Here is an 18,455-nt window from a genome sequence, read left to right on the forward strand (position 1 = left end):
AGCTAGTGGGAAGCAGCCGCATAGCACAGGGAGATCAGCTCGGTGCTTTGTGACCGCCTGGAGGGGTGGGATAGGGAGGGTGGGAGGGAGGGAGATGCAAGAGGGAAGAGATATGGGAACATATGTGTATGTATAACTGATTCAGTTTGTTATAAAGCAGAAACTAACACACCATTGTAAAGCAATTATACTCCAATAAAGATGTAAAAAAAAAAAGATTAGACTCAGAACCTGACTGGAAGCCTGCTCTTTGACTGAGAGACACATCAGCCATAAGCATTTCCTCTTTCTCCTTAAATCCTCTAGCTTTTCCTTTTCTCTGGCTTCACCTTCCAAGTGAGAGATGGGAGGAAAAGACAATCCATCTATGAAGTATTTCTCAAGGTAAGTCCCAAACACTAATTATATATTAAGCATTTTTCACTCTTTCAACAGATATATATTGTGCTACTCCGTGTACCAGATGCTGTGCTATGAACGTAACTTTGAAAGGGTTCCTAGAGCTTATGGTCTAGGAGGAAGACAGGTATTAAACAGGTGATTTAATGGCACTAATTGCTGAAGAGAATATACAGGGTCTTATAAAAGGAAAAGGTCAAGAGGATGTATGGTATTTGGAGAGTGAATAAGTGGAAGAAGCAGTGGTTGGTTTCTAGGGCAAAGAGATTAGTCTAGACAAAGATCTAAAAGTGAGAAAGTAGAAAAGGGTTAAATAAATGGGTGAATAAAATTCAATGGAATTATTTATTAAAGAACGTCTTAAAACCAGTAATATGGTAAGAGAAACTATGAATTTTTTAAAGCGATACACACTAACCACTATTTTCCAAACTATTTTAGGTCTTTTCTTTCTTGTTTTTCTTAGAGAATTTTCAGAGAACCATGTTCCTTAAAGAGAACTGAAGACTGGCCTGGAAGAAGCAGAAGGAAAAAGGAAAAATCTTTTCTTAATTGAAGAAAGTAAGAAAGAAGAAAAACTATGATGGATACAGAATCCCAGGTATCCAACCTCTTTGCCTCCATCCAACACACTCCAACCCTGAATCTTCTGAAACAAGCCTGTAGTGGACACAGAGCCCTTGTGCTGAGGACTTACCAGACCTCCTTTAGACCTTCCTCCTTAGCTGTAGGAAGCTGCTCATAAGGAGACTCAGGAGGACTGTATACCTAACAGCGCTTCACTGAGGTGAGGAGAAGCTCTTCTGTCTCCGCACCCAGCCAAGTACATCCTATTTCTCAAAGTAGTCACTAAACCAATATTCTTTCTCCAAGAACAATGTATTGTGGGCTTCCCTGTTGGCACAGTGGTTGAGAGTCTGCCTGCCGATGCAGGGGACACGGGTTCGTGCCCCGGTCTGGGAAGATCCCACATGCCGCGGAGCGGCTGGGCCCGTGAGCCATGGCCGCTGAGCCTGCACGTCCGGAGCCTGTGCTCCGCAACGGGAGAGGCCACAACAGTGAGAGGGCCGCGTACCAAAAAAAAAAAAAAAAAAAAAGAATAATGTATTGTTATTCCTATTCTTACACCTTAGGATTCCACGGGGTGGGAGTGGGGAAATGTAAATAGTCCTTCATTCACACAACAAAATGTAAAGTACCTGAGAAAATTCTTATATCATTTTAGCTTGTTTTATCTTTAGACTGCTATCCCTATCTTTTCTTTTGATTCATAGCCAAACACTGCTAATTGGGAGTTAATGAGAGCAGAGATCCACTCACAGACAGAACTAATAAGTGACAGAGTTGGGACTGAATTCTAAAGTTCCTGTCATTTGTGTGAATATTTCTACCTTTGACCTCACATGTAATTTGTTCTCCCTTTCTTAGCTCTCTCCTATTTCCAGTTGCTGCTCTTCTGTTCCCTACGTTCCCTTCTCCTCTTTTCTTTTCCTCCCATCCGTGCCTCAAGCCAGCTACAGGGTTACCACAGCTCTTCCCCAATCAGCTTTCAGGAAGCAGACCAGGCCACATAAAGCATTTGCTTAAAGACCTTCAGATTCTACACAACACTTTATGTTATTTCTCCTTTGCCCTGTGAAAAAGTTCTAGGCCAGCTGAAAGAGACTAGATCTAGAAGCATCTACTCAGTGTGTAACACAGGTGAAAAGTTCCTGGATTTTCTGTTTTGAGAGAACATAAAAGTTTTCAGTGACAGAATATATACTCAAAAGTAAACAATCTTTTTTTTGTCGTTGAAGCTGGGTGATGGGAATGTGGGAGTTCATTATACTATTCTCTCTACTTTTGTGTATGTTGAAAAACATTTTTATAAAAAATCCCTCTCTTCTCTGTAGTTGACATTCAGTAACTGCCTTCTTTTCTTATTCCATATTCTCTACTTAATGCTATGATGAAGAAACGATTTTCAAAATATAGTCTCATGTTGTACACCTTAAATATATACAATTTTCATTTTTCAATTATACCTCAATAAACCTGGAAAAAAGTTTCAAACACAAAGAAAGGTTAATTTCTGAAGTAATTTTCATATGACCCCAAGATTGGGCCAAACTTCCTAAACTACTCTATCAAGACAGACTTACTTGTGTATTTCTCCCTTTTTCATTCTCCCCCTTCTTTTCATGTTACCAACTTTATGCCTACAGGATGTAGGGATGCAGAGAAATAGAAACATGTCTTACAACTATCAGAACTAAAGCACAGTGCTTCTGACTGTAGTGGATTCAATCACATGCAAATGGCTTCATGACTGAGCTGAAACATCACACCTGAATGGTTCTTGATCAGATTTACTCCCCAAGCTTCCTGCTGTCCTAATAGGATGTGGGCAATCTTATTCAGCCACCCTGTAGGGTGTGCATGTGCTACAGGAGTGAAGGGTGTAACATGGCTACTTGGCTCCTGATGGCCTCAGGACTTCTGTTGGTTTTATATCTCATGAGGGCAACTAAGTTTCCACTGTTACTCATGGTGACACATTTCCCCGTTCACTGTCACCAGCAGCCCACACAGCACCAGATGAAAGGGTGTCTATCATCACTATTGGAGAAACTACTATAACTACTATATATATACTACTATATGTATACTATATATACTATATATATATATATATATACTATAACTACTGTAAACTACCATAATGACTATAAACTACTATACTATACCTGTCTCCAAGGTAGGCCAATGTTGCCATCTTTCTTGATAAAATGGAATGTTGTTAATTATTTCACTAGATACCAAACTACATTTCCTCAATAATTAATAATCTAGGAAATACAGTCAATAACTATGTCATATCTTAGTATGATGACAGACGGTAACTGGACTTATCATGGTGATCGTTTAGAAACATACTGAAATATCGAATCACTATGTTGGGTAACAAGAACTAACATAGTGCTGTAGGTCAATTATACTTCAAAAGTAAATAAAGACACAAACAAACTCAAAAAGAAAAAAAAGATGAGATTTACGGTTACCAGGGGAAGGTGGGTGGGGCATGGGGGGGGGAAGTGGATGAAGGCCGTCAAAAGGTACATACTTTCAGTTATAAGATAAATATGTACTAGGGATATAATATACAACATGATAAATATAATTAACACTGCGGTGTGATACATATGAAAACTGTTAACAGAGTAAATCCTAAGAGTTCTCATCACAAGGAAAATATATTTATTTTCTACTTCTTTAATTTTGAATCTATATGAGATGACAAATGTTCACTAAACTTATTGCGCTAATCACTTCATGACATATGTAAGCTAAATCATTATGCTGCATACCTTAAACTTATACAGTGGTATATGTCAGTCATATCTCAATAAAACTGGAAGACAAATTAAAAATAAATAAATAGATAAATAAATTTGCTACATACAAATGGAATGCAAAATTTGGAGCAAATGAAGCAAAAAATTCTCTTTCTTTTTAAAGAATTGCTATTGGATAAATAACTTCTGTTTTTTCTCTAACCGTTTGACACTTCTTTTCTGCTTGTTTTATCCTTTAAATACAAAATTTTCTGGCCTAGCCATCTTCACAAGTACATGTTCTCAAGGGACAAGTTCACACTGAAAATAAAAATCATAATACTTGCTAACATGTATTGACATGTACCTGACACTTCACGTTCCAGGCTGTGTTCTACATACTTTATTTGTAGTAGTTCATTTAAACTCATAAATGTGTGAATAGCTGTTGCTTTTATCACAATATTACACTGAGAAATGAACGTACAAAAAGATGAAGTAACTTGGCCAAGGTTTCCAAGTTTTCAACTTGACTAATACATCAAATTTAACAGCGGTTCCAATCCCAGCACAGCCTCATCCCTAAACCTTAGCACTTTGACACCAGTTATTTTTCTGGCCTCTCCCCCATAATTTGTTCAATTTTATTTGTATATCTTAGCATATATTTTAAACATGTGGTCCCTGTCTCAGTTACCTTTGTTAGAAACTGAATAAAATCTTAACCTCTATCATCAATGGGGAATATTAAATAAATTACAGTACGTTCCTACTGTGAAATATTATACAGTGATCAAAAAGAACGAGGCATATACAAATACAGTAACATGGAAAGTTGTCCATGACATATTGTTGTGTAAAAAGAGAAAATGATAAAACAAAGGATCCAGCAAACAAATGCCAGACACCTATATATGCCAAAGTATACAGAAAAATACCTGGAAGAATATAGGCCAAACTCAAGAAAAGGACCGGGGAGTGGGGAAATGAGGAAAAGTTATAATGTGATCTTACATGCTTGTGAATTGTCTACTTTTTTATAATGGGTTCAGGCCATTTGTATAATGGTAAAAAATAACGTTAAACAATGGGCTAACAATATTTGATAATGCCGTTATTTAGCTAGATTTCCCCTCATTATTATTCCATTTTATTTTTCTGACCTTATTTTCCTTTCCTTTCTCCATACACAACCTGGGTGCCAATTATACTGGGCTTTTTCTTTTCTAAACATTTTCTTATGTTTCCACCTCAACCCAGAGGAATTTCCTTTTCTATAATTTTAATCTCTCTAAAGAAAATCATGCACATATTATATTTTGGTACATAATTCATACAAGGAAGAGTCCAAATATTCAGGAAATTTTCTGCATTTTGAATCAACAAGGTTTAATGAATTAAATACACTATTTCCTGAAGTTTAAAGTTGTAGAAAATAATAAATAGTTTAAAAGTTTCTGAATAATTATATTTCTTTGTAAAAAGATGGCTTACTTAAACATTAAGGATATTGTGACAGGTTTGAAAGATATGGAGTGGAGTGGAGTGTACACACACAAAAAGAAAAAGACACATTTCATTCTAAAAATTAAAAAATCAAAAAACAAGTTTCTTACCATTGTGAGAGTAAATGGATGGTTTTCCAATGCAGACACACTGGGACAATGTAGAACAATATACTAAAAAGCAACAAACAATTTTTAAATGACCAGAAAAGAAATCCAAATAGTCTAATGATGCTAATTTTCAAAAACTATGTAAAGATAAAGGGTATTTTAAAAGTTTCCGGACACCGACTCACCTGGCCAGGTCTTGCTTTAAAATTTTCTTTGACCATTCGGATTTCCATGACATCTGAGGGATGACTTATGACTGAGATGATGGTGACTGGTTTATTGCTCCGGATACACCTGTAAAGCCTTTCAGCACAATACAGGCACAAAGGTCCAGAAATCCAAAGCCAGGTCTAACGGAGAATTTTTGAAATACACTTTAAGAAACACTTGTATTATAAGAATCTTTATATCCTGCCCAACTGCTTATTTGACACATTACAGTAATAATACAGTAATAATATATATATTTTTAGCATTCAATAATAAACATTTATTTCTTGGTAACATATCTGTAGGACAACTGGGGTGTTTGTTCCATGTGTCACATCATAGGACCAAAGCTTGAGGAGCAGTGGCTACCCCAGGTATGCTCTTGCCATGGTGCTGGTAGAAGTATAAGAGGACAAGCCCAATCAGACAAGCACACACATCATATCCTCTGCTCACATCACATCCACTAGCATCCCATTGGCCAAAGCAAGTTACATGGCCAAAGATATGGAATGCTTCATGAATTTGCCTGTCATCCTTGTGCAGGGGCCATGTTAATCTTCTCTGTATCGTTCCAATTTTAGTATATGTGCTGCTGAAGTGAGAACAGTAATAATATTTTAATCTGTATTTTAAATAACAAAGTGTAAAGAAAAATGCGTAAAAAACAACAGATGTTCACTGCAACTTAAACAAGAGTAAAGTATGAAATAAAAGGAGAAGTAATATGAAGACCCTACCCTCTAGCCCTTGCTAAGGGTATAACTACCATTAACAGGTAAGCATACGTTGTTTCATATATCCTTCTGTGCACACCAGAAATATATAATGTATATATATACAATATCTTTATCTAACAAGAGAAGAAAGGGAAGTAAAAGCTCAAATAAATCTGAAGATGATTTTAACAAAAATGTACCAGTTCAATGTTTGTTAAAAAAATGAGAACCATAGATATTGTTAATGCACACAATGTATATGCATAATGTACATATACAAAATGTATACCCAATGTAAAATACGGATATGCACATATTTTTAAATATGGGTATACCACATGTGTTGTTCACAACTTACTTTTACGTAATATGAATAGCAGATAATATTTAGAATTTGGAAACCATGACAATTTTGCACGTGTGCTGGAGGGATAGCCCTGATCCCAGGATAACTGCGTAACCTGTGTAGCCAACCTTTCTCCTACAGCTGCATACTTTACCTCCCTCAACACCTGGAGGCCTCCAACCCAAACTTATTTTCATGGTCACTTCTTTAAACCTTATTTTCAGAGTTATTCCAGAACTATATTCTTCCACGCAAATCATGCTTCTTCCTCACATGTGGTTAGAAACTGTGTGAAGAGTAAGCATCACAGGACAAGCTCTGCAACTTTGGGACAGTCACCATTCGAGCATCAGGTCGCACACAAGTAAAGTGGGAGTCCCAATACCTGCCCTCCCTAACATATAGTATTGTGTGAAGCCCAGAAAAGCAATGAAGGTTGTAAAGTCTAATAGAAATCTAGAGGGTTATTATTAATAATAAACACAAGACTAACATTCACTCACTCCAAAGTCATCTACAAACTCGACCTTTTGACCCCCCTTTCTTCTTTTTAAAACAGACATTCAACATCACTATTCCCTGATTTTCACTTGCTACAGACAAAGAATACAGGGCATAATACCCATGTGGGCAGCTCCCATGGCCACAAGGGAAGATTAGGACCTTTATCAAACTATTGGCTGGGTCTTTGGGAAAGAAGTTTTCTAAGAGCAAATCAACAACCTGGTTTTACACTCTACTTCTCCCACGTGTTAGCCTGTAGAGTTTGGTCAAGGTATTTTATGTATTTAAGCCTCAATTTCCTCATCAGAAAATTGAGGATGATACTAATTACTTCAAAGAGTTGTGAATACTGAAGAAATTATGCATATAACATATTTTAGCATAGTTCCTAGCAGATGATATTAAGCATTCAATAAATTGATTTTACAGTTAGTATTTATAATATTATATATAATATTGTACCATAATATTATAATATACCATAATAATTATTAGTAGTAGTACTAGTTCTTTCACTATTGTTTTCCTTATTCAACTTATTTTTCTCAATGCATAAGGAAAATATCTTTGCTACCTTTCTTGTGGCAAGTACCAGTGCCACAGTACGCAAAGATCATATGATCAGTTAAGCAGGGATTTTCTATATTCTGTAATATCATAGGTCTTTCTCATTGAGCTGTCGGCTGCCTATAATGAAACAATAGGTACTAACTTGCTATTGAAACATCCTGAAACATTCTCTTCTGCAAGAATAATTGCTTCATTACCTTCAAAAACATGTCTAAATACAATGCTGATCAATTGTTATGGAAACATGGACTTTGCAGAGACTATTAAAGACATAGAATTAATCTGACCTGTGGAAAATTAGCTTGGAACCTGGGCTCTTCCATACAAATCTTCACAAATGTGTTCTGGGTAAGCTCATCTGGTTTTGAAAATCCTCCAGGGAAAGATTCATGAAAATGTTCTGAGAGATACTCTGGTAAGTGAATATTCTGGTAGCGGGTTCCATTAAGATTGATGCAGCCAGGAGGGTGCGTATCTAAATTAGTTTGATACTTAAGCAGCCCTCTAAAGTTAAGAAAAAAATAAAAACAAGGAGATGAAAAAGAGATTGAAATCAGAGAACAGAGTACAAGAAAATAACCTTATTTTCTTGTTAACTTTACACAGCATTTATCCAAAAAAAATGCTTCTCATATATCTTACTTAAGAGCAATTGAGAAATCTTAAAACTTTTAATAAATTCTTTACTATGGAAATAAATCAAAAAATTTAGACCACCCCCACAAATGCCACAAATACATGGTAGAGAAGACACATGCAATCTTTCGAAATAGTCTTGAATTTGACAGCCTTTACTTCAAGTCTATTAGGCATTCATACAATCACATACAAGTTTTCACTTCAATAAACACTATAATGATGAGTACTTTCACTATAATTTCAAACACAAATGGAAAAGTATAGGGATCATACTTGATTTGGCTAAGACTAGATAAAACAAGCCTTGTTGATTTACAGAGAAACGTTAAACAAACATAACAACAGAAACTGGAAGCTTGCATCTCCTGTGATCTGAAAACAATACACAGCAATCAGGCCCTAAACCTGCTTACTTTTCAATTTCTCCATAAACAGCACCACATAAAAGGCTCAAAATAATGAATCAGGAAGGAGAACTTAAAACCCTAAAATCCCATTCTTATTATTTCATATTTTGTGAGATTTAAGATAACCCTTCAACTTTCTGTGCTCTTTATTTCTTATAAGGAGTTAAGTAAGATCTACCTCACAGGGATAGTGCATGAAATCATAGATTATATAAAAAAAATTTTTTTGGCATAAGCAAATCTTGAAGAAAAAAGTAAGATTTTGAAAAGCATTGAAAATGTTTATTTTAATTTTGAGATATTAAAATTTTGGTTTCCAAAATTATTTTTCCTCGTTGTCTATGTTTTTAAATTACCCTTCATGCTCCCAAACAATCAATTTTAGTACATTTAAAAAGTACATCTTTAAGTTCACCACGGCTATAATTTTACAAATGATATTACAAGGATGATATTTTCAAACAACAAAAACTATAACAAGAAAACTGACACTAAATAGGTCAATGACTTAGCAATGACTAAGGTAGTCTTTGGTGGAATGTACCATCTACTCAACCTGATCATTCTCCCTTTTATCCCTTTTACTTATGTTCAATTCCCTTTCTCTCTTCACTTTATTTTACTTTCTTCCCTAAAACCAGTCATTATGAAGTCACTGGAGAGCACAGAGAACACGTCAGGAGAATCTAAGTAGTGGCTGTATTACATAACATCCATGGTAGACCACACACACATTTTTTTCAGTAATGCAGTAGATATGGCCTAGGTATGGAATAAATGAATGCATATTATATAAATGTGAGCCAAGTACTCTTTAAAAGTAATCTAAACTCTATAAAAGTAATCTTTTATAGAGTTCTAGTCATATAATACAATTGTGTCATTTTAATACTTGAAAAATCCATTAATTTGATGCAGCTTTTATTACAAGTAATGAGTTACCCAAAACTGTTGCTCTTACTAACTATCCCAAGGGTAGTGGCTGATGGGTGGGCAGGCCAAAAATCTCGATCATTTTTTTCTATTGGTTGCTAAGTTGAACAAACATTGGCATAATACAACTGGCAGTATCCTAGATGGTGCTACAGATAGTCAGATCTGGCCCCTAACACTCCAAAAACTTAAAATCCAGTTTAGAAGATATCTTTAGAGAAGCTGAACATAACTCAGACCACAAATAATAATTTGAGTAGAGTGATTTGGTAAGAGCTTAGTGGGTTTCCCTGGTGGCGCAGTGGTTGAGAGTCCGCCTGCCGATGCAGCGGACACGGGTTCGTGCCCCGGTCCAGGAAGATCCCACATGCTGCGGAGCAGCTGGGCCCGTGAGCCATGGCCGCTGAGCCTGCGCGTCCGGAGCCTGTGCTCCGCAACGGGAGAGGCTACAACAGTGAGAGGCCCGTGTACCGCAAAAAAAAAAAAAAAAAGAGCTTAGTAATGTATAGAAGACATGAGGTCCAGTCCAGAGCAATTTGTATACATTTCACATTACCCTCACCACAGCTACCTGAAATACAAATTATTATTCCCATTTTACAAATTAAGAAACTATTTTAATAAATTAATACCCTAGGGTCACACAGCTAATAAGTGGCCGAGCCAAGATTTGAACACAGGTCTGACTCAAATTCTAAGCTCTTCACCTCTTACTATACAGCATGTTAGTTCACTGGATCATTGGATCCTCACAACATACCTTTGAAAAAGTAAGGGAGGGGAAGGTCAATATTTATTAAGAAAGTATGTCAGGAATTTTGTAAACATCTATTTCCCACTTAAAATTCAAAACAAAATAACATACCAGGCCTTTTTATTCCCATTACACAGATGAGAAACACAAGGCTATCGTTTAGGTCAGAGATTAATTAAGTAGTAGTCAAAGCATGGGATTCAGAAACCTGAGCTCCCTCACTCCAAAAACCTATATCGTGCATAGCAAATCAGTTGGTTAAAGAAGTAGACATTAAGGGAAGGGGTTCAAAACAAACAAAAGCCTGGCAATTAGGTCAGATAGAGAGAGAGAGTGTGTGTGTGTGAGTGTGTGTGTGAGTGTGTGTGTGTGTGTGTGTGTGAGTGTGTGTGTGTGTGTGTGTGTGTGAAGGGGCTGCTTCACATCAGGCAAAGAAATGTTATTTATTCCTTCTCCTAAGTCATCACAGCATTCAAGTGGGCATCACCCCATGTGCTAATGGTCCTTAGAATGACAAATGTTTTTACTATGCAGTACAAATCTTCAGGACAGCCCAATCAAATAAACAATGTTGCCATTCTTGGTGTATAAAGTAGCATATAATATTCTAAAATCCCTTTTAATTTTGAGAGTTTTATGTTATTTTAAGCTATTATCAAGCTTAATGGCATAGGTTACCTCTGTCTATGCCCATTAAAATGGTCTTTTCTTTGTCTCAGATTGTAGTTGTTGCCATTGAAGAAACATGGATAAGAGAGAAAAGATCTACAGGCAAACAATGATAAGAAACCAAAAATATCATTCATCAGAAAAAAATCAAGCATGGAATCCCTGGGTTTTTTGGCTAAATTAGGTGGTAAAGATACTGACGGGTTCAAAAGGAAGGACACTGGCAGGTATTAAACTTAGTATTGGAAGGATAGGTAGTACATGCCAGACAGGTGCTTGCTGCTTCAATACCTATTTCCACAAACTTCATAATACATTTGTGTGGTAAAGGTCAGTAGCCCCATCTCACAATGAGTGAAAACATTCAGAACTGTTAAGTAATCTGCCCAAGACCACACTGTCAGTCTGTAGCCAAGTCAGAGTACAAAGGCCATACACCTTCCCATGTACTAGACCTGCTCCCCCTGCAGAATCCCCATTCTACTTATGAACAATATACTGAAATTGAAGACCAATGTGTGCAATGAATAAACTTTATGGCTCTACATGGTTATATATCTGGAAAAGGAGGTAGTATATTTCTACCAAACCAATAATTTTATGTTATTTTTTAAGTTCAAATAAATGCAGTAACTTACTTTTTCATTGTACTAGTAAAAAATAAAACTTTTTTAGTACTGGTACAGAACTTTTTAGAAATTTTAGAAATTTCTTTGGTACTACTGAAGAAATGCTTAGAATTTGCAACCTTAGAATATAATATTTCTTTAAAAATTATGTTTCAAGTCCATAAAATAATTTCACTCTGAAGAATTTTGAATAGGAATGTACATTAGATATTATAGATACTAGATTGATAGATAAAAATAAGATATCATCTTTTTAATCCAATTACTTCACTGTGACCACATTTGTTAAAACTGAGTTCAATATTACATGTGGTCTTTGTGATTTCTTTGAATCCCTAGTACCTATATTTATTTCAGCAAACATAATAGACTTGTCTTTCTTTAGAGTTTAATGCAATCTTTTCAAATACAACAGAGCCCACTTTAATTAACACTTTAAATAATGCACAGCTGTATCTATCTGATGAATAATCCTGATTTTCTTCCTTGCCCCACATCACCACTGAGATACACCTATTTCACATTTATTATTATTTAAGTTTTGAAACGTATTAATTTAAACGATATGGCCTCTGTCTTTAAGAAGCTTAGAATTTAGTGCACTTCTATCCAACAGAACTTTCTGTGGTGGTGGAAATGGTCTAAATCTGTGCTGTCCAGCCATGGGCCACATTTGGCTATTGAGCAATTGAAACGTGGTAGTGCAGGCAAAAAATTGAATTTTTCATATTATTTCATTGTAATTAATCTAAATTGAATAGCACAACTTTAATGGGTATAATTAGGCATGAAAGCAAAAACAACTAAAAACCAAAATGAGTAAGGCTATATAGATGTATAGTGACCCCTGGAGAGTATATAGAGATAATGAACTCTGATTATGACATTCTGGAAAGGGCTTCACGGGGAAGCAACTGAAGGATGTGGAGATTCTAATGTTAGAGACTAGGGAAATGGCATTCCAATATGAGGGAGTGGTATGAACAAAAGCACATTGTTTATTCCCAAATTAGTAGAAGGGATAATATCTTGTGCATTTATATATCCCTCTTATAACTACACTCACTGCCAAATCTCATCAGCCCTCCTGCAAGTTTCTTGCATGTAGTAAGTCTTCAGTGAGTTTCTAGTGAATTGATTTTAAAAGCAAATAATAACTACATAATTTGTTTGAATACAGCAAGTGCATCTAAAAGTTAAAATAAAGGGAGGGCTTCCCTGGTGGTGCAGTGGTTGAGAGTCTGCCTGCCGACGCAGGGGACACGGGTTCGTGCCCGGGTCCGGGAAGATCCCACATGCCGCGCGCAGAGCGGCTGGGCCCATGAGCCATGGCCGCTGAGCCTGCGCGTCCAGAGCCTGTGCTCCGCAATGGGAGAGGCCACAACAGTGAGAGGCCCACCTACCGCAAAAAAAAATAATAATAATAAAATAAAGGGAACATTCTTATATTGTTGTACCTTTCCTAATTAAATGAAAAATCATTTGAAAGTGAAAGAAAAAGACGTTAGTGAATGGTAAGCAGAGAATATTGCCAAGTTAAGACAGTGATGTGGCAGGGAGTTGGGGAAGGAGGCACATGGCCTATGTGGGAATAGGAACACTTATTACTAATTTATTTTAGGTATATTGCATTATGTTCTAAAAGAGAGATTTTGAAGTATCTCTGGAATGTCTAGCATCCTTCAATCATGAGAGATCAAGGATTTTATGGTGTATCAAAACACATGGTTGTGGACACTATTGTTTTTGTACTCATAAGGATTTCAAGATGTGCTTGCAACACTCAACAGTGTTTCCACAAAATAGGTTTCTTTCTTTCTTTCCTTTTTTCCTCACTAGGCATTATAGTTATACCACTATTTTTTAATGCCTGGCTGTGACAAAGTCATAGAAAATAATATAGTACACAGAATAAATCCTACCAGGTTAAAACATAGAAATCATAAGAACTTTTTACAGCAAAAGTTAAATATTACAAAACACTATGCCTGCCAAAAAGAGAATCACAAGATCATCTCTACTTTAACTGCAAGTTACACATTCTTAACAAATGCAGTGTTGCTTATGAGACCTTTATGTTTGTGGTGATTTTAATCCTTTTTTAAAGTGGAGAAAAAAATCCTTGTCCCAGGAGGAATCTATTTTTTACCTTGTATTCTATAACATACAAAATATTTCTTTTCTTTACAGAAAAAATATAACAACTTGTTTCTGACCATTCTTTTTACTTTGCTTCAAGTACAAAAAAAGAGCTTAAGAAAATACATCCAAATTCAATATTGCAAAACCCACTGGAATTCACTGGATTCTGAGGAATCCACTAGAATATACACTACTTAAGGTCAAAGATTTGTCCTGTGCCTCTATTTTTCTGGTGTCTGGAACAGTGCCTATAATCTGTAACAAGTGTTCGATAAATATTCACTGAATGGATTAATAAATGGCTAGAAGTATATAAATAATTTTTTGTTGTGGTTATTTTTGAAACACGTGATTGAGGAGTCACCCGGTTTTAACAAACACACAAGTTAGTTTGAACTCATTCTAATTTCAATAAAGATGTCTAGACTTTAGCAAATGGCATTTAGTAAAATAAACCATGTGTGTTCATTCAACTTTGCAGGGAATAGCATTAAATAGGTCTGCAACTTACAGCATCCCTCTTCACCCTTGAGTACTGCAAAGTCCAACCTGAGATCTCAGCCCTGCCCTGAACCTGAGCCCATCCTAACCTAGGTAGACAAGTCATCAAGAGAGTCAATCCTATCTGTTAGCAGCATCTAGAAATAGAGTGTTTCCTAAACTAAGGATCCAGCGTGCCTCAGGGAAACCCTAAGCCTCAGATACCCATCCAACCAAAGCTTCTACTCTCGCCCCCACTTTGTCGGGTCTAGCCAGATTCTTGCCAGATACTTGCCTCTGCATTCTTTGCTGGACTCTTGCTACAGATAGCCGAGTGTACTCGCAACCTGCAGCTTGAGTGGAGCATGTATTGTGTCTAGCTCTTGCTGGTGGTGATGCCCAAGGTACGAGACTGGGCAACACAAACAGAGCCAGCATCATGGGTGTGTGACCTGTGTGCTCTCACGGGACCCTGATCTTAGAAAGGCACTGTAATTGGTTCAATGCTCTGTTGCCATCATCTTGAAATGCTTAATAATTTTCTATCAAAGGGCCCCGCATTTTCATTTTGCAGTGAGCCCTGCAATTAAGCACCCTGCCACAGACACAATGCAGCTGGCAAAACAAAGCCTTGGAGTCTAAGGACATAGGGTCAAGATCCCAACCCTCCCTAAGTGTGTGAAGGCAAATAGGTCATTTTAATACGTTTTCTCAGCTGGAAGCGAGAGACAGTGCCTGGGGGCTTACCCTCTACTTCACAGGTATATAAAGGAAAGGACTTTGATCTCTTGGGAAGGAAAAAATATGTAAGCATCTAATATTTGTTACTATTTCCTCTGCTTTCAGGCTTTGCTAAAAGGGCAGTGGGAGAGAAAAGGATTATTCCACATTTCATAAAAAACATTAATGTACTGAAAATATTTTTACCATAAATTTAGCCCTAGTTCTTTCTCCTTCCTCCCCAACTTTCTCACCCTGTACCTCTAGCCAGAACCACTTGTTATTATAAATAAGGTCCCAGGAGAAACACTGAGGTTAAAATTATGTGAGAAAGTATTTGGGCTGAAGCTCACTACTTCTATCCTCAAACTGGGGAGAACGTTAACTCACAGTTTAGAAGATTAAAAATGCATTAGTAAGCATAGCTCATAGCATAAATTAATTCATTTACATGAAAATGCTTCAAATATACTACACATCTCTGTCTATACAATGGCCTCCTTATGGGAGAAAATACCGCACGATCTCAATTCCCACCCCTACCTGGCTTTCAGGATAAAATATCAGCAAAAATAAATAAATCATAAGACTTTAGTCAGGAATTATTACATAGAAAAATCATTTTTTACACAAGAAGGAAAATTAATCCTATGAATGGGAAATTAGAAATGGGAAAAAACACATACATGTCTAAAGATCATAGTTGTATAGAACACTATATTTATTAACATATGGAAAATATGTAAATATTATGGGGCGGATTTGAATTCCACATAACAAAGACTTAATCCCTCAGGAATTTTATTCCCCCAATATATTTTAAGTAAAAAATTAAAAAACCAAAAATGTGAAAGAAGACAAATAAAAAGAGATGAAAAACTTTCCTCCATGATCCAAAGAATTTTTAGCCACAGAAGCACACAAAAATCTCCAGCAAAAATGTGCCAGTCTACAACACAATGAAAATAGTTAAGACTTAAAAGTTAATTCTTCAGGCACAGGAATTGATATTCCAGCTGCCATAATAACTTATTACCTAGATAACACTAAGTATAAGTGACAGGCCCAAAATGGTAATCCAAGTTGCATTTAAATAAATACACAGATTATTTTTATTGCTATCTGCAATACTTTAATATTTGAGGAAAATTGGAAGGGCCTAGAAGAATAACACATTCCTAGCTAAAAGCCAATTAATACAGTTCCATGTAATCTAGCAAACACTGAGTGAATGATGATTTAGGATTGATGATGAAAGGGATTCCACTGATGAAGATAAGTAAGAAACAGTCCTACCCTCAAAAACACTATAATTTACCTAGGATACGTCACTCTGCTATATGTTCTTTTCTCTTTCATACTGTAACTCGCAGATGCATAATGGAGGTAGACTGCAGAGAATTTTCTACTATTCAACTACAACTTCAGCTATAACCTGACTTTCTCCCTTTTACCTAAGGTTTTATATAGTGTTTAATATTCTGTACTTTGGGCTTAACATACAGCTTCTGGGCCTTCCTTTCCCTTGGCTTCACCAAGTTTCCATTTGACATTCTAAGAAGAGCTGGTGCCTCTCCCCAGTAGGAATATCCCACAAGCCTCTCCTCCTTCCACATCAGTGTGGGTAAAAGGAGCCCTCAGGGTTTCCCTGGTGGCACAGTGGTTGAGAGTCCGCCTGCCAATGCAGGGGACACGGGTTCGTGCCCCGGGCCGGGAAGATCCCACATGCCGCGGAGCGGCTGGGCCCTTGAGCCATGGCCGCTGAGCCTGCGCGTCCGGAGCCTGTGCTCCGCAATGGGAGAGGCCACAACAGTGAGAGGCCCGCGTACCGCAAAAACAAACAAACAAACAACAACAACAAACAAAAAAAACCACAAAAAAACCAAAAAGGAGCCCTCAGTACAAGTGCTTCTAAAAGAGAAGATTCTTGGGAATCGACAACTTCTAACACTTAACTATATTGCATAAATACCTCCATCCCCCAAGAGTATATTCTTAATTTTCTCCTCCTAAGGGCATAGTAGAGGGAAGATAAACCAACACAATAGGCCTAATCTCATAAGTATTTGTCTACCCTGGGTTAACTTCTTGAGTTTCAATACCTATGAAGCTGACAGTGCCTCTGGTTCATTGTCATTGTTGACAAAGGCTGCTCACTGTGTTCCTCGGGTTTAAAGAACAAATGTTTTTAGAAACATGTACCTAGAAAACTATTCCTTTTAAATTCTCTGAAAAAAATGATTCAAGCAGAATATAAATCATGTTCTACAACGAACTCTTGCCAGCAGTAGTCCCAAGTGGCAGAAAGCTCTGTTTAAAAGAATAATCCAGGTCTCATTTTTGTAATAAAATATAGTCTGGGAAGTCCAGCTGGCTCAGTTATTCGCTATTGTTTGGCTCTCACTGCCATCTACACCTTTGAGAAGGACCTTCCCCCTTTCTTTCCCAGAATTCTCACATTATATTTCCTCTCTTACGTAAATAAAAAATAAAATACAGTTACTACCCATGCAACACTTCCGAGAGCTAAAGCCAGTGGGAGCGTTGACTGTCATAAAATTGAAAGTCTAGGGTGCCCTATCTCATTTAAGGGTGCCCTATCTCATTTACGATGCTTTCCCTCCACACGCCTTTCAAAGGAGTGGGGTTAGGCTCTGGGCTGAGACTCTGTGACATTCATAATTGCTTTTCCCTCCAATACCCTTTCATCAGTAAGTGAGAATGGCAGTATATCTCACCTCCTGATGAGTTTTTCAAATGAAAATGAAGAAAGAAACGTCCAGTTACATTCATGGCTGGAAAGAGGAAACATTTTTGGCTTTTAAAATTTTTTCTGAATGTCTTCTGAATTGAAATATCTTTAGTACAGTGTACAAATGGCAACCTCCTAGAAAGGTGTGTTAAAAATCAGAAAAAAAATTCCTCAGGAGAAGGCTTGTCTTGCAAATCCCAAAATAAACCTTTATCATTAAAATCAGTTGAACCTTTGAGACCTAACAACATTATAAAAACTGTTGCCCTTTAAGATTATTCTTTTGATCTGCTAAGCAGTTTTCGTTATATGTTTATCAAATTACTTTGCTGATAGGAAAATCTGCGCTCTTCAAAAGTGCAGTGTCTTTATCAAAACAAAAACGATTCTTCAGCAAATTAAATGTGGAGTTTCTTCCTTACACAGTTATTAGTATCAGTACCAGTATAATTTTTTATCCTGCTAACATTTATTGAATATATCTATATTCTGCCTACATTGCTGCATTCACTTATTTAAACATGAGACAACCCTGATATAGATATTTTATTATTAATCCCATAAAATAGATGAAAAAGAAAGGGCAAATTATCTGGCAAGGCCATACAGCTATTAAGTGATGTAGCTCTTAATTGCCATGTTATACTGA

General features: G+C 36.6%; 1 protein-coding gene and 1 non-coding gene across 4 annotated transcripts in view; both read right to left on the bottom strand.

The window, feature by feature from the left end:
* NOX4 (NADPH oxidase 4) overlaps window positions 1-18,455 on the bottom strand; it is a 145,228-nt gene that overhangs the window by 81,776 nt on the left and 44,997 nt on the right. For all 3 annotated transcript variants that reach the window (XM_027083632.1, XM_027083633.1, XM_027083634.1), the window contains 3 exons: window positions 7,969-8,185; window positions 5,518-5,682; window positions 5,333-5,395 (listed from right to left, as the gene is read on the bottom strand). In XM_027083632.1, coding sequence (XP_026939433.1) covers window positions 5,333-5,395; window positions 5,518-5,682; window positions 7,969-8,185 — 445 coding nt within the window. The remainder of the gene's footprint in view (window positions 1-5,332; window positions 5,396-5,517; window positions 5,683-7,968; window positions 8,186-18,455) is intronic.
* On the bottom strand, window positions 6,044-6,150 carry LOC113607884 (U6 spliceosomal RNA). Its single transcript, XR_003428134.1, has one exon. It is a non-coding gene; the product is annotated as a U6 spliceosomal RNA (small nuclear RNA).

Source organism: Aethalodelphis obliquidens, unplaced genomic scaffold (genome assembly GCF_003676395.1).
Source record: "Aethalodelphis obliquidens isolate GAN/ISIS:26980383/991018 unplaced genomic scaffold, ASM367639v1 scaffold50, whole genome shotgun sequence".
Taxonomy (NCBI): Eukaryota; Metazoa; Chordata; class Mammalia; order Artiodactyla; family Delphinidae; genus Aethalodelphis; species Aethalodelphis obliquidens.